The 15,915-nt window shown below is 55.6% G+C and overlaps 6 protein-coding genes across 6 annotated transcripts; 1 reads left to right on the forward strand and 5 right to left on the reverse strand.

Moving 5' to 3' along the window:
• Positions 1 to 208: 208 nt before the first annotated feature.
• PG998_008738 (uncharacterized protein) lies at positions 209 to 1,033 on the reverse strand (the record flags this gene model as incomplete). The annotated part of the gene is made up of 1 exon (XM_066875554.1): positions 209 to 1,033. One exon carries the CDS (start codon positions 1,031 to 1,033, stop codon positions 209 to 211), a length of 825 nt encoding a protein of 274 aa, XP_066731499.1.
• Positions 1,034 to 2,228: 1,195 nt separating this feature from the next.
• PG998_008739 (uncharacterized protein) lies at positions 2,229 to 3,137 on the reverse strand (the record flags this gene model as incomplete). The annotated part of the gene is made up of 3 exons (XM_066875555.1): positions 2,229 to 2,633; positions 2,686 to 2,922; positions 3,024 to 3,137. The coding sequence occupies 3 exons, from the start codon at positions 3,135 to 3,137 to the stop codon at positions 2,229 to 2,231; spliced, it is 756 nt and encodes a 251-aa protein (XP_066731500.1).
• Positions 3,138 to 4,988: 1,851 nt separating this feature from the next.
• On the reverse strand, positions 4,989 to 6,716 carry PG998_008740 (uncharacterized protein; the record flags this gene model as incomplete). The annotated part of the gene is made up of 4 exons (XM_066875556.1): positions 4,989 to 5,582; positions 5,645 to 5,799; positions 5,981 to 6,042; positions 6,469 to 6,716. The coding sequence occupies 4 exons, from the start codon at positions 6,714 to 6,716 to the stop codon at positions 4,989 to 4,991; spliced, it is 1,059 nt and encodes a 352-aa protein (XP_066731501.1).
• Positions 6,717 to 7,214: 498 nt separating this feature from the next.
• On the forward strand, positions 7,215 to 7,910 carry PG998_008741 (uncharacterized protein; the record flags this gene model as incomplete). The annotated part of the gene is made up of 1 exon (XM_066875557.1): positions 7,215 to 7,910. The coding sequence occupies one exon, from the start codon at positions 7,215 to 7,217 to the stop codon at positions 7,908 to 7,910; it is 696 nt and encodes a 231-aa protein (XP_066731502.1).
• Positions 7,911 to 10,782: 2,872 nt separating this feature from the next.
• Positions 10,783 to 11,306, reverse strand: PG998_008742 (uncharacterized protein; the record flags this gene model as incomplete). The annotated part of the gene is made up of 2 exons (XM_066875558.1): positions 10,783 to 10,890; positions 11,016 to 11,306. The coding sequence occupies 2 exons, from the start codon at positions 11,304 to 11,306 to the stop codon at positions 10,783 to 10,785; spliced, it is 399 nt and encodes a 132-aa protein (XP_066731503.1).
• A 959-nt stretch (positions 11,307 to 12,265) lies between these two features.
• Positions 12,266 to 15,581, reverse strand: PG998_008743 (uncharacterized protein; the record flags this gene model as incomplete). The annotated part of the gene is made up of 5 exons (XM_066875559.1): positions 12,266 to 12,352; positions 12,501 to 12,872; positions 13,007 to 13,401; positions 13,460 to 14,525; positions 14,580 to 15,581. The coding sequence occupies 5 exons, from the start codon at positions 15,579 to 15,581 to the stop codon at positions 12,266 to 12,268; spliced, it is 2,922 nt and encodes a 973-aa protein (XP_066731504.1).
• Positions 15,582 to 15,915: the final 334 nt, after the last annotated feature.

Raw genomic sequence — 15,915 nt, forward strand, 5'->3', positions numbered from 1 at the left:
GAACTGAATAACAAAATGCCATTTATTCCATCGTCTTCCTGTACTCGAGACTATTGCGTCTCTCTCTATCGTGAATAAACCCATAACGCCATGCCGATGCTGTTTATGCCGGATTTTTGATGACATGTACAATATGCCCCCTCTTCACGTGCCCATTTCTTCAAGCAACCCCTCGGGTATTGTTCTCCTGGTGTCCCTTTCTCGCCCCTCAATCCAGATCCATGCTGTTCACCACCTCGCCCCTGCCAACAGCCCCTTCCTGCACCATGATCTCGCCCTTCTCCCGCACCACGCGGTCGAGGAAATCGCGGACGCCCTTGCACCCGTCGGCCGCCGTCGCCATCATGCCCTCGAGCCGCGCGAGCTGCACCCGGCTCTCGCAGACCATGGCGACGACCTTGTCGGAGGCGCCGAGCGTCGCCAGGGTCAGGAACGGCAGCTCCTGCTCCTCCTGGGTGTTGAGGTCGAGCAGCGGGTCGGCGGCCTCGTCGGCGGCGGCGTACGACGACGTGGACCCGGCGGTGCAGGCGACCAGGTAGTCGGTCATGGGCACGCCGGCGTCGACGAGGGCGAGGCTGGCGGCGTTGACGAGCGCGGCCAGCAGCGAGCCGTCCTGCGACAGCACGTGCAGCGAGACGTGGATGGTCGAGCGCGGGCCGTAGGCCTGGCCCTGCACGGCGGCGGCCAGCGCGGCCGCCAGCGTCGTCTGCATCTCCTGCAGGCGCTTGTCGTTGCGGCCGCGGCGCTTGCGGTCGACGGTCGCGAAGGGCGCGACGGTGATGCCGACGGCGACGGTGGCGCCGAGGCCGCCGGCGGTCGCCGCCGTCGAGGCGCTGCTGTTGGTCTTGGCCGCGTCCCGCTCGTTGGGCCCCGCCACGATGGCTTGGATCTTGGTGTTGCCCATCTGCAGGTAGGCGGACCCGTCGGCCGAGGGCTGCACGCCCATCTGCCCGCGCTGGTCGCGCAGCTCGTTCCAGCGCCGGCCGTCGACGCGCAGGAGCGCTAGGTTGTAGGTCGAGGTGTCGAGGGGCATTTTGGTCTTGGGTTGGGTTGGTCTAGCGGGGGAGGGAGGAGGAGGAGGAGGAGGTGAGGGTGGCTTTATGCGCCCTTGGGTTCGTTTGTTCGGGTTGGGGGTTTTCGGATTGGTGTTTGTCGCCAATCGGATCGCGTGTTTCTTCGCACGAATGTTTTAGTGGGAGGTGGTTTGTGCTGGGTTCGTTTGTTCGTCGGTTTGGGCTGTTGATTGCTGGCTGCTGTGTGTGGTTTGAGCTGCTGGACGTCCTTCAAACTGAAAGTTCCATGACTGAAGCTCTAGGAAAATTTAGGCGGGGCAGATCCAACGGCACTAGCGATTGCGGGACGCTATCAATTAAGGCGGGGGTGCCCCTTGCAGCCGCTGTCACATCCTCTCCTTTTCAATGACCTCACTTGCTGTAGGTCGCAGTGTCAAATCTCAAGGCTTCATACTCCCAACGAGGCATTTGCCATTTTCTGACTCCCACGTCCAAGACGGACACAGAAGCCAATGCTACACGTCGTGTTTTTAAAGACAGCTGTCCGTCGCCGTCCGCATAGCTGGACACATCATGTTTTCAGCGCCCAAACTACTTCAAGCTGGCATACTAGTCATAATATCCTCCTCACTTGAAACCATGCCTCTTTTTCACGGAAAGCCCTCTTGATTAACCTGTCATGATACCTGTCAGTTGTTGTGTATTCAACGTAGCAGGGGGCACAGGGGGGCACCGTTTACATTGGATTGTCAACCCTGGTCGCCAGTGAGATAAAGGAGATGAATCCTCATCTGACCAAGATGATGGGGAGAACATTTTGGATATAGATTGTCAACCCAGACACAGTTACCCTTCCTTAACAAACTCCCACTTCCATATCCTCTTGTTTCCATGAAAGCCAGTTCAACATGGCGCCATGGCCTCTACCCATCCGTATTACCTCCATCATCATAAAACGCCTGGCTTCCGAAGCCCGCAAACAGCTGCCGGAGCTTGCCACCGTTTGCGTTATTTGGAAATACGCCATCCTAGACATCACTTTCTACGAAGTAGTGAAGGTGTTTCGAGAACCGAATCTTGATCGCGACTTCGCGTTGTTGTTTTCCACCCTCACCAGAACGAACAAACGCCCGCCATCTCCGACGTCTCCATCTGAATTTCTTCGTCGGCGATACGAAACTCCTGGCATCACTCATGGAGCGTCTCGTGGTGTTTCTAAGTGGTTTGGATCTCATGGAGGAGCAAATGCCGCAACATGCCGGGATCTACCTCGAGCTCTCCCTGTCTGGACCGAGTCCGCCATCGGTCGACCATGGACCAACGTCCTCCCACGCAACGGACGAACCGGGCTTCCCGGTTCCTCGTTTGATGCAGACCCGCGTCATCAGGACACTCGTCCTCAGTACCTCCTCGCGGTCCTCCCTCCCCTGACACGGCGGTCGTTGCTGCGAAACTGCTGCACAGTGCTCCGTGCGCATTCCATAAGACACTCAGTCTTGTCCTGAGGCCAGAAGAGCGGACTGGTAAGTACAACAATCCCGTTCTTGTACGATGACCTAGGACTGTCATTTCAGTGGGTAGCTCGACAGCATCTCGCGCATCTGCAGCCATCTTTGCTTCCTTGGTTTCTGTTAATTCAATTCTACCACTATCGGGAACCGCCTTTGCTCACAGACCTGCAGGTTTCGTCGAGCGGGTCATGAATTGGCGAGGTGGCTGGATGGATGACTTCCACCTGGCGATTGACAAGAGCGGCAAAGAGTGGGATCACGTCAGGCCGGAAAAGTCGTCTGTCCCGTGGAGCCTGGATCTCCATGGGCTTTCGCATGGCCTCAGGAGCCTCGCCCTCGACAAAGGCGTACAGCCCGGTCTCGAGGTCTTCGGGAGATGCCCTGAGGACTGGCCTTTTCTAGAAACGTGGTATATGGAGTACGATCAATGCATCGTCGACACGCTGGAACCTCCGAGCGAATCCGAGCTCAAGCGGATGGTCCAACACGCCCCGGATACCTTGGGGTCAGCACACGACCGTTTTTGGAGGGCCGCGGCGGCGGCAGCGCAGAGGATGCCCGTGCTCAAGCTCGTGAGACTGTGGTCTGGCTCCAGCACGGGTCCCCAATTCATGTTGACGACTGGGCCGTTCTCGTTCACATCTCGGCCATCCTTCCGAATAGAGAGGCTCGACTGCGTGAACGACGCTCACGTCTGGACGCCCAGCCGCCGGGTCCTGAGCGCATGGCGCGGTGCCGCGGCGAGCAAGCATTACAGGGCGCCCAATGTAATGATGGCGAGGACGTATTACATGGAGCTCAATGCCATGGTGGTGAATGTACGTGCCATGGGGCCCAGCGGGTCACCCGAAGAAAATGCCGCGAATGTGACCGACGCCCTGTATGGCGTGTTTCCGACGACGCCAGCGGAAACTCGTCGGTTCTGAAGGAGCAAGTGCCCGTTCCGGCAAGTTTCAAGGTAGATGCCGGATACCTGAACGGTTGTTCGCGCGGACCCCCGGTTCCAGAGGTGGCGAAGGGTAGGCTCGGGTTGCCTTAGGAGGGCTGGATGGAAAGGGGTGGGGCAGGGGCAAGCTTGCATGAGAAGTTTGCTATATAAGTCCACATCGCCAGTCTTGTCGTCAACAACCCATCTGGTCCGTTAGCTCAGTTGGTTAGAGCGTCGTACTAATATTCGCTTCTCTTGTGAATACTAAGTAATGCGAAGGCCATGAGTTCAAGCCTCATACGGACCATCTGCTTCCATGATCACAACATGGGATCAACTTTTTGCACTTCGGTAGGCCACGACAGACGATTGAAGCCGCCTAGAGTTAGCGCGGTGATTACTTCTTGCTGCCCCTTCTAATCAGTGAATGGCACATTTGCGATGTTGAGATGAGATCTAGATGGAGTGAAACGGCGGTGGTGGGTACGTGATTGTTCGCCCAGTGCAACTGGCAAGCTCCTCTGCCCCAACCACTACTTGCTGTAGAATTTAATTAAAAGCCAAAAGTTCCCATCATATTCATCGTGTTATGATTTGCCGTCTACAAAGAAATTAATGTGATATGTCTCTTGCTATGAACTGTCTGTGGTACACACATTTAGAGCTGTTGTGTTCTAACCCTTCCACGTCGGTGGCTATTGACAAGCCCTGGTGAAACTGTTTCTAGCTGAGAAATTACTCGTTATCTTCTATGCGTTTTGGGACCTTGGTTCTTTGTCAAACTCGACACGTCTGACTGTTCTGTATCATACCTGTCAGTTGTTGACAAGGTGCACAACAGTCCAGCTGGATATCTACGCACCGGCGAGATAGATGATCATATAAAGATGGGTACTTCCCGAATTGCATTATTCGAACGACCAATCCAGCTTTCTACTTGACCTGACTGAATTGCAGTTTGTATCAGAGATCAATAGCAACTTGATTGGACTTGCGGAGTACGACACTTCCATTATCAACCCCATTTCTCACACCCTCGTTCGACAACTCAATCTCAGCATGGCAACAAGATTGAAGTTCGGAATCCGTGACATTATATGGATTTATCAGGCTATCTGCGAAGCAACAACCCTTGAACATCTCCATCTCGACTACAAAGACTGCGAGACAAGTGAGTGGGTATGCGCCATCCGCGAAGTCGTGGGATGGTTGAGTCTCCCCGGACTAGAAAGGCATCTCCAGAACCCCCTGGGCTAAAGGTCCGGCTCGACTTGCACGAATCCACGATGGCATGCGGGGCAGCAGACCATAACGCTACGCGGTTCCCCGGGCTCCCGAAGGTCCTCTGGATCAGCGAGCTCGCCGTCTACGTCTGGACTCCTTGCCTGATCGCCGCGGCCACTGCTTCGTGGATGATGGGGAGTGTTTCTCCTTCGTGCAAGAAGCAACTCGTGGTGTCCTTGAGACCGGGAGAACAGTTTGGTATGTGCTACGGCGCGGGTTCGGCGGCTGGCAGCAACCCGACCGACGCCCCTTTCAGCCAACCACTGCTACTTCTCTCTTGTCGTTATTGATGAGATGAACTTGGCTGATGAGCCGATATATTTCACTCCACTGGCCGCCGACTGGTTGAGGGCCTCGGCAAAAGGGGTGATTCTGGAAATGAATCGTGCCGACAAACATCTCAGCGACGAAGCAAGGAAGAGTGCCCCCGTCTCCCTGGCTCTGGGTCTCCACAAGTTCTCGCAGGGTCTCCGGTCCCTGACCATAAACAAAGGGGTACAAGCCAGCATCGAGATTTTCTACGACCACCTCTCGGACGGCAGCACGCCGGAGTGGCCGTTGCTCGAGACGTTGGTCATGGACTACGACCAATGCGTCGCCGAAGTCACCGAGCCGCCAAGCCACGCAGGGCAAGGAAGCGGGATCGGGTCGAATGCCAAGCCGCAGGCTCGAGAAATGGTCTGGGAGGCCGTGGCCACCACCGCCCAGAAAGCTCCCCAGCTGAGGAACGTGCGGCTCTTCTCGGCCTCCTCGGCCAACCCTTGTCTCCTCTTCGGCTGCAAGACGGCGCAGCCCGGTGAGCCATCTACGCGGTTGCTGTTGCAGGCCGCCGGGAGCACGGACGACCTAGAGACACCCAGCACCAGGGTTTTGCAGGCGTGGCTCGCCGTCACGAGGATCAGACAGACACGCGCACTCAAGGTCATTTTACTGAACTTCGTAGCGCAATCGGCTGTTTTCATCGTTTTCCGGACGTCGCACGAGCCGCCGGACGTGTTCGTTGTGCCCAGAAGAAGCGGTGGCATCCAGCCGTCGGGGGCGGAAACTTGAGTCCAACCTGGGACTGGACGACGCAGATGCAACGATCGGCGTTAGATTCGTAATAGCTCTTTTCCTTGAAATGCCTTTGACCCATGGAATAGGGTTCGTGCTGGGGAAAAGAACAACAAGCCTCTTCATTTGCCAAGAGAACCACGTATAGCATATCTCTCAGTCATATCAGTGGAGTTTTCTTTGCCACTCACAACCCATCTCACCCACGTAGGAGACTGGTTTCCCTCGTAGCTTAAGGTGAATTGGACTAACCCTAGGAGTGGGCAAGCCGTAATTGGGTTGATCGAGGAATGTGGTCTCATTGTAAAGTTGAACTCTTTCTGTGCATAAATCAGATTTCCATTTCACTCCACCCCGTGTCTTCTCGTTCAATCTTTATTCTTTTTCGGTTCGATTTCAGGCCGTCAACCCAGCAGACACGGAAACCTTGTAGATATAACTCTTAAAACCGGCACATAGAATTAAGTGGTCATTATACCTAATGGACTGGAAACTCTTTCAAGACAAATCTATCAACCAAATGAACTTAAATGTGAAAAATCAGTGGCACGTAAATATTTGAGAAGCGGTGGCTACATCTTCAAGGGGCTGTATGTCATTTTGTCCTTCCTTCCAATCCCCACGTCTACAAGAGTTCGACCAAACCCCTTCATCATGGCACCTACACTTTTGAATCTACCTATTGAAATCATTGACATGATCTTGGGCAATCTGCCACCACCCCAAGCCAAACCCATATTCTTCTGGAACTCCGGCAAGCAGCCGGATGAAAACCGACCGGAGCGGCTGAAGCTTGTGACGGTCTCCAAACGTTGGAGAAACAGCGTCGAGGCCCTCACGTTTCGAGAAATAACCAAGATTTGCACCACCCACGAAGATATCGCCACGATCTGTTCCACGCTTGGGAAAGAAAGAAGAGTGAACCATGTCAGGATACTCAACATCGTCATTGTAGATTTTAGTCCAACGGAATGCTACGAGGCTATCAGGGCTATCATGACCCTGCTGGGTAGTGGACGCCAAGACCCCAGAATCCAGCTCGAAATCGTCTTTAGAGGGTCAGGTTTTAAAGGCATAATAACGACAACTAGAATATCCCCAGAAGATAAGGCCAAGCTACTGCGTCCTCTCCCAAAGGCCTGCGTCGTCAAGAGCCTCTGCTTCAGAACCTGCTATCTCCCTGGCACCAGTTTCATCGCTGCACGCCTGGCAGAGAGTACCCCGTGCGCCTCTCGTAAGGCGTTCGTACTTTACACTTGTACGAAATGATTTATATGGTCAGTATGTGTTCCCAGATAGGAGTGCGTACTGAAAAAGGTGTTGCCTTTAGCATTTCCTACCCATGAAGCTTGTATTGACTCAAGGCGGGCCGAACTTCATACATCGTGTCCTGAAACTAACAGGTTGGTAGACTTATCCCAGCTGATGAAGGATTGGCATGGCGATTCAACGGAACACCTACATTTGGAGATCAACAGGGGCCACGAATACAGCAAATCTGCTTTGCGTCGCGAGATTTCGTCGCGGGAACTGACGCGGAAGCTGCACCAGATATCGCTGGGGCTCAAAGTGCTGGACCTCGAGAGAAACGTGGGAATCGGCATTGAAATCTTCGGGCAGGGCATTCTGAAGGGCAACCGCGCGGCGGCAGAGTGGCCGTTGCTCGAGAGCTTCCACTTCGACTACGACCAGTGCATCATTGACGCGCTGGACGTCCCGCGGGCCGCCGTGCTAAGCCGGATGGCCTGGTCCCCGTCCGAGGCCTCGCGCTTGTGGCCGATACAAGAACGCGTGTGGGAGGCTGCCGCCGTGGCCGCCCAGCGAATGCCCAAGCTGAAGAGCATGCGGATGAGGTCGCGCTCCACCAACAGTCCCAGATTGGAGGTTCGCGTTGACGATGATTCCGTCCACGTGGTTTTGACATGGCACGATGACTGGCGTGATACTACGGATTACGCCCCGAATGGCGACGGTCGATGGAGACCTACCGACAAGTTTTTGGGTGCGTGGCGGGACTACGCAGCGATGCATGAAAGGTCGTTCAAGACGGAACTATTGGTCCAAGGATGGAATGCTGTTAGGAAGCAAGCCGCCCTCCGAGGAATGATTTCGGGATTATAGCTATGATCTTGGCCACGTCCCCGGCTGGCTCGTCCTGACCTGCGATATCTTCGTCTAGCATAAATCCCCTTTTTGTATGTAATCCTTGCGGGAGGCAAGTCGAGGGGGGCGTCGTCACCTTGGAGGCGTTCATATATGAAATTTATTCAATATGTTCGATCCATCTACCCAAATGATCGAGTGAGCGGTTGTCGGGACGCACTTTGGCACCAAGTAGGCGCAGCTCACTATCCACTCCGACGCCAGCAAACAATAGCCTCTATATCTAGATGTGGAAATCACATCTAGAAGCGGCCATTTGTGTTGATTTAACCGTTTGCTCGCAAGCTGCAGGGATTGTATTTGACGATTTGCCGAGATGTCTGTCAAGGGGATTCCTAGAATCATCCGCAGAAAGTAACAAACAGGGCCGAGTGAACTAAAGAAGAAGACTCACCTCACGTATATTGTGTACGATATGAGTCTGGCAAACGTCTGCTCAGGTTGGGCTTTGGAACAACAAAGCCTCAAGAAAAAAAGAAGCAACATATTTTCTGGATTCGCAAAGTACGGCAAACTGGGCCACTCACTTCCTGCCCTCAATCGGGAATCAGACTGGCCAAGAACCCACTCCTGCTTGCGGCGAAACACCGACGAATGTTCTGGAATGGCCTGGCTTGTCATAATTTCCTCGGCCTCCTTGCTGTCCTTGCAGTCCTATGGTGTTGTTCCTTCCTTCCGTTCTCTCCAGTTCACCTCCAATCAAGCCATGCCACAGAACAGCCCAGGCAGCCTTTGCCTTTCCTTCCAATCCCTCCCAGTCCATCCTGAACCAGATTCGTCAATCGCAATAGCATGTAGGCACATGTGCTGGGGTGCACCCGCGCTAAAAGCCGGTAGTTACCCTCTCTCCTTCGAAGTGACTACATCAGGATCAGTCAAGCACTTGCGGCTTTGTGGAAATCAACGGACCATCTCTGCCTCCTGTGCTCGGTTCGATGTGGCGGCTTCCGTTCGTGTGTCTCGTCTCGGTCCAGCCGTCAGAGGCACATGCCTCGACCAGCCCATACTGTTGTGTATTGCTGAGGCGCCTTCCGCCTTGATGTGTATTTGGAGCGCGCGCGTGATATATCGAGGCCTGCTCCTTCCCCTTGCAACAGCAGGCAACGGCAAGAAATCGGGAGCTCATGACGCTTGGGAGGTACCTGTTCACAAATCAGCAGACCCCAAAAGACCCCAGGATCCAAGTATTTAATCGATTCTTCCGCCCAGCCCAATCTGATTTCTCTTTTCCCTTTTCTTCTTCACAATCTCCGTCAGCTCCCGCGAGAGCTCACGATTCCTCGCGGGGGGCGTTGATCTTGGACATTGCACACCGTCCCTGCGTCAGCGTGTGTGGCCTCCGGCGGCACCTGGACCAATTTTTGCTGGCAAGCTTTCCCTTCTCCCCTCTCCTCTCCCCTGGCAGCACACTCTTTGGATCTTCTTACTAACCCCCACTGTGCATCCATTGTGCTTGACGATCAAGAAGGTCTCGCACAGCGACAGCCAGGTGTCGTGCTCAACCGTGGCGGCTGGCCTCAGATGGCGGAAGCATGGATCAATTTTTTGTTCTCTCTCGTCTCTGACGATTTCTACTCATTTTTTCATTGGTTTCTGCGTTTCGTACGTGGTTCCGAAGAAGAAAATTTCCTTTGTCGCGGTGGTCGTCCTGGTGTCTGTCCTCGGTGTGGTGTTCTGATGCGAGTACTGGTGTGTTGTGCTGGCTTGTTGTGTGGCGATCCAAGGATGCTGCTGTCAGGTGAGGCACCAAGAGCCTTGCCATGGGGGCTCTTGGACTTGTGAGGGGAGCATGGAAAAGAAGAAACAATTGAACTTGTATTGAAGGCGCGTAGTGCCTGTTATATATCTCACTTTCTTCGACGGAGATGAACAGCAAATGCATCCGCCTTGGGTGGATGAAAACCTTCTTTTGGACTCTTGGCCCAAATTGACTCTAATTCCCGCTTATCATGATTCGATGAATCTCTTCTCTCATACTGCCGCACCAGTAAAGTGGCGATGATTTTGCCTTCCCAAGGTTCGGTGTTGAACTGTCTGCAAATGACCGACAACAAAGCTTCATGCTGTCCTGGAGAAGCTCGACCCAGCGAAGCGATGGCACGAACAGTGTTTCGCCATTACCAGAGTAATACACCGTTCTCTAGCATCCTATCGAATTGAATCACCTGCTCTTGTGTATATTTCTCAAAGCTAAAGCTCTAGGACTTTAATTGCATACATAGATTTGGTTCCCCCGCTGGGTACAGCAAGCTTTCATCAAGCAAAATCGTGTGTGCAGTTCCGCCCAAGTCAACTCGCAACCGTAACTCGAATGAACCATTGTTCCAATTGAATAAACTATTGTTCTAATTGAACGGCAGCGCATCAGGTAGGCGTACTTACTCTTATTGGGATTGAGGCTTGAACTGTGGTCCCAAGCCAGTGAGGGAACTCTGACACTGCCCTGATGCGCACCACTGCGTCTGCAAGTCCTTCTTGGCCATGGATTTACGTGGCCAGATCACTTAACGCACCACCATAACTTCAGGTATTGAATAAAACAGACGTTTATTATCCCCATTGAGATTTCCGCCAGGATGGCTTGAGGCTGGAGTTTCGCTACCGAGTACAGATTCTCGAAATCCACGGCAGCTCAAGCCCAGCCAGCCAACACCCATAACAGTTTGCCTGGTATGCAGTCCCGTGTCCCTCCCTACATGGCCAACGCCCCTGAATCAATCATCTAACCTGCAAACCTCTCTACACCAGCCCTCCACCTCCTTTCTCAACGATCCCGCCACGTCAACCCCCCTAGACATCTATCCCTGCGATCAAACTCCCCCCTCCGCATCTACCTTACATCCGCGCCATGGTCGAGTTGCAGTACGCCACATCCGGCGGCGACACCGGCTCCCAGACGCAGCGGTAGCACCACTCGCAGTCGGGGTCCTCCTCGCAGCTGATGTCGCTAGCAGCCGAAGAAAGGGTCAATCAATCAATCAATCACGACGTGGCCAGGGTTGAATCTCGCCGCCGAAACAGGGGGTTGAAGAACTCGACAAGGAAATAAAATGGAAAACGTACTCGCCGCAGTTGTCGCACTCGTCCTTCTTCTCCGGTGCGCATTCGGGGTGCAGGACGTGCCCGAAGAAGGCGTCGAGCTTCAGGTGGTGGCGCTTGTGGCTGTGGCTCTTGGTCTGGGTCTGGGTCTGGTTGGTGAGGTGGTGGTGGTTCCTGGTGTGGCTCCTGCTGTAAACGGTCGGCTGCCTCTGCTGGCCCGCGACTTGGTTCTGCTGCTGTTGATGCATCGGCGACGCGAGCAGGGTCGCGGGGGGCGGCGACGAGGAGCAGTGGGAGGGCGGCGGGGAGATGCATGGCGGGATGGACGTTCGATGGTAGAGGGCTCTGGTAGGTCGAGGGACTTGGATGGGAAGCTGGAAAGGATGTGAAGTACAGCCAGAGGCTATGGTGATCTCTGCAGTCCCAACTCAACATACACCAAGAAACCAAGACGGGCTCGAGATCATTTATACACGCAAAGCAACGGATACCACAAGGCAGTTCTCGACCATTGACATTCTTGTCAAGTCCCACCAGTCCACGATAGGCGCTCACTCCGATCACCAAAGCCCTTCGTCAGATACAGACCAGGCCAGGCCAGCAAAAGGCTTTCATCGGCAACACCAAGAACCATCAACAAGTGACACATGAACAGATACAGAGACGACCAAGCGATCGGTAGATTGATTGACTGGATTGAATTATTCGATTCGATTCAGATTCGGAAGGCTCATGCGATAGGGCTACGCCACGCCGCTGCTATCATTCGGCTCCGCGCAGGCAGATTCCACGCCCTCTTGTCCATCTGTCCATCCTTTCACATACACACTATATATGCCACCGTCACGATTCGCGATATCGCACCAAAAAAGGCGTCGCGTCCAGGTTTGACAAGACACCAGAACTCCCTTCGTCCTCCTTCGTCCTCGTTGAACCAGGTAGCTAGCTGGAGTGGGCAAGCAACCATGGTGAGTTATTAGTGCCCTCTTCGTTAGGTCGGGCGGGCCTCACCATGGGTATCTATCTTCTGTTGGCCCCTCGATCATCTATCACAACTCTTTGTGATATGGGAATTTGGCGACGTGACCTCGACATTCGCTTCGTCATGGTCCATCGTGGTACAAATGCAATCAGCCGATGATGGAGGTTGGTTGCATTCGCCAAGCCGGGCCACCCATTCATTCATTCATCGGGAGGACAAAGTACTCGCGTCGGTTCCGACTGGGTAACCCGAAAAAGCTTCCCTGCGAAGCAAGCGCGGCACAAGCCACAAATTAGGCTTTGACAGCAGGCCTTCGTCCCAGCATGCCATTTTTTGATTCCCTGACCATGGGCAAATTCCCGATCAGAGTCGGCAGCAGCTGCGAGACCAAAAGTAAAATAAACGTCCATCATCATCATCTCGTCGTTGCTCAAGCCCCCCGACATTAGTCCCGTCATGAAACAGCAGCAACGGCCACTGCATCGTCGCCGACGCCGGCACGCCGGGCGCCCCCCATTTAGGCCGACGCCGACGCCGCCCAAGCCGCCGCCGAGATCGGGCTGGCCACCGCCGCCGCTGCCGCCGTCATGGACGTGAAGGTTGTTGTGGTGGTGGCCCACCCCGGACCGCGCGCCGCCGCCGTTGTGGTGGCCCAGCGACATGAGGGCGTTGGCGCTGTAGCGGTCCTGGTTGTTGTTGTTGCTGTCGACGATGGCCGCCGTCCAGTCCTGCCACGTATTGCCGCCGGCGCCCGTCGTCGTCGCGGCCGCGACGGCCGCCGCTTGTTGCTGCTGGCGCGCCCAGAGCATCTCAGGTTGCGCAATCTGCGTGGCGGCGGCGGCTTGTGCCGCGAACGCCGTGAGCGGGTTGTGGTTGTGGTCCGCGATCGGCGCTTGTGCCTGTTGCGCGTTGTTGGAGGGGGTTGCTGTTGTTGTTGTTGCTGCGCGTTTTGTTGTTGCGCCTGCTGCTGCTGGCTCTGGACTTGTTGTTGTGCTTGGTTCTGTGCTGCTTGCACGTGGTGCGCCGCCGTCACCTGGTCGGGGCCCTGCGCGTAGAGGAACTGGTGGTTCCCGTCGTATTGCATGCCGCTCGGCCCATGTCCCGACGCGTCACCGTAGGGGATGGGCGGGTACGAGCTTTGGTCTGTGGTCGTCTCGCCGAAGTAGCTGCTGCGCGAGGTCGGCATCCCCGTCGTGGGCGTCCCTGAGCTGGTAGAGTGCTGCTCAGCGCCGTTGTGATTCGATGACGTATTCCCGGGTGCACCAGGTAGACTAGTATACGTTGGCGTCTGTGGCGACTGTTTGAGCATCTCCTGAGTGACGGGTATCATGACGCCTCCGGCTGTTTTACGTTGCCTGTCACGCTCAATCCAGGATAGCGTCCTATCCACAATGGACCGCACGGCATCGTGGAATGCGTCCCCGGAGCCTTGTGGACATGTTAGTGATCATTGATCGAGAAAAGGAGGAGCACAGAGAGAACTTACCAATGATTTGACTGGTCTCGGCCAGGATATCCAACCACATGCCCATGTCGCACCTCAGACTTTCCACCTCTGCCGAAGTGACCTCATGCCTTCGTTCCCAGACAGCCGCCATCGAAGCGAAGGCGGCCGCGATGTAGACGGATTGCATGTAATAGGTTGTGTCGATCGACTTGATCTTGTACAGCTTGTAGACACATTGCAGCATGTCCTTGGCTGCCTGCTCGCACAATCGGGTGCTCTCGGCGAGCACTTTGGGATCCTGCTTCATGGCGACGGACGGATGCCGCAGCAACAGCCTGAACTCGCAGTCCACGTACTGCGTGTACAGGGCCTGCATCTGCACGTCTCCGCCCTCGACGTACCGGAGAGACTGGGGGAGCTCGTCCCGCCAGGCCTGCAGGCGATCCTCGAGTTCTTCGACGATCGTAACGTAGTTTTCGGGGTTCAGGCGGCAGGCGTGAATGCTCGTATACATTTCCAAGAAGAGGGCCGACATCTTGTAGCCGGCGACTCCGATCTCGTAAGTGCATTTGCCCCCGCGGGAGGTGTCGACGCCCTCCGGCGTCAGCATCTCGTCGGGGATCAGTTCCGGGAACGGCACATCAAACTCCTCGAGACGGATGCCCATCGGCCGTCCCATGCGCCCGTTTAGGGTCACGGCCATGGACAAAATTGTCCACCAGAGACGACCCCGCATCTCCGATTCGAGCGTCGGGCCTTCGCCCGCCTTTCTGGAGGCCCGGTGCAGGCCGAGTTCGGTGGCCAGTCCTATGCAGTAGTGCGTCATCATGCCGCTGCAGTCCGGCTTGGGAAAACTCCTTGTGTGTACCGCGATCATGACCAGCGCCTGCATGTCCGCAAACGTCCGTGACGTTGTCAGGTCGACGAATTTGCTGAGTGCATAATGGTAGTGTTTATTAGATAGCTCGTTGAGCCTGTGTTTTTGTTCCGGGTTCTCACGGTTCCGCAGTCCGATCTGCAGGTAGATACTGGCGAAGACCATATGGACCATGACAGTTTCGGCCACGGAGGGCTTGAAGCTGGGATCATCATATAGCCGGTTGAGCTGGACAGTAGGTTAGCAAGCTGCAGTGATGGAAAGAGGCAATCCGTGTCTTACCAGATCCGTGAAGGTTGGCCTATGCAGGAGAGGCAGAAAGGGGTACATGATGAGGAAATACCATTCGGCATAGGTGAAGGCATCTACCCGGGGCGGGTAGTCCACATGGAGGTGCGGGTTGATGTTGCAGGTCGACATCATCAGCGCCTGCACCGACTTGTTGTACAGGGCCGAGCGGTTCTGGGTGCCGGGGGCGGGCCCGTCCATGTCCTCGGCGTCGAAGGAGCAGACGTCGATGGTGCTGCCGAGGATGGTGAGGGTGGTGCCCTTGATGGAGCTCGAGACGGCCTTGTCGGTGGTGACGCCGATGTGGAAGTCGGCCGGTCGGGGCTCGAGCATGGACCGCGAGACACCGGTGGTGAATTGAGTTTTGGGGGCGCGAGCCTGGCCGTTGGGGCCGTTAGGTTTGACCCAGACAGAGTTTGACATTGACTGCTGTTGCTGCTGCCAGCTCTCCTTCCCACCACTGCTGGGCAACGACCCCGACGACCGACACGACGACATCATATTCCCCATCGCGTCGAAATTGCCCGTGGGCGAATGGCTGGGCTCGACGGCCGTTGCGCGACCCTGGAACGTCTTGACCTCGATGCCGTTGGCGCCCAGCAGCTGCTCCAGCTCCCGGATGTGGTTCATCATGTCCGACTTCTCGCGCTCCAGCTCCTGCATGTACCCCCGACGCTCCGTCCGACCCGTCACGCGATCCGTCACATAGCACTCGAGGTTCTGGTTGATGCAGTGGGAGCAGCCCTCGGGCAGGGCGTCGCATCGGATCTTGCGCACCTTGCATCGGTCGCACGCCTGCCCCGTCCTCGTGTACGACTGCAGCTTGCTCTTGACGACGCTCGAGAAGTCGTTGGGTGCGCCTCCTCCTCCACCTCCACCTCCTCCGCTGCTGCTACTGCTCATGCGATCCAGCTTCGGCAGCTTGCATTTGTTGTGGCTTTCGGGTATATCGTATTCGGCGTCGCCAGGCCGCTTCGGCGGACGGCCTGGGGCCATAGTGTCGGCAATTCCAAGCCTCGGGGGGGTTGTTCGAGTAAAAAGCGAAAAAAAAGCACCGCTGGGCGAGTAGCGCAAGCTAGATTCGTTCGGGCGTTTTCTTGGAGGATGACGCGACACGCGACCGTCTGTTACTTTCTCTGCAAGCTTTCGTCAATTGCCCAAAGAAGCAAGCGAAGCGCGAAAACGACGGGATTGCGGCACGACAAAATGGAGCTTGCCGCGGCAAGAAAAAAAGGAACGAAAACCCTGCGGCGGAGATTTGTTCGAGAAGGGATTTGCTGCAGAGCCGGGACCGTCTGGGAGGGATTGCCAGAAGTTGGGGGACAGCGGC

Source organism: Apiospora kogelbergensis, assembly GCF_038363985.1.
Source record: "Apiospora kogelbergensis strain CBS 113332 chromosome Unknown utg000005l_segment0_segment0, whole genome shotgun sequence".
NCBI classification, from domain to species: domain Eukaryota; kingdom Fungi; phylum Ascomycota; class Sordariomycetes; order Amphisphaeriales; family Apiosporaceae; genus Apiospora; species Apiospora kogelbergensis.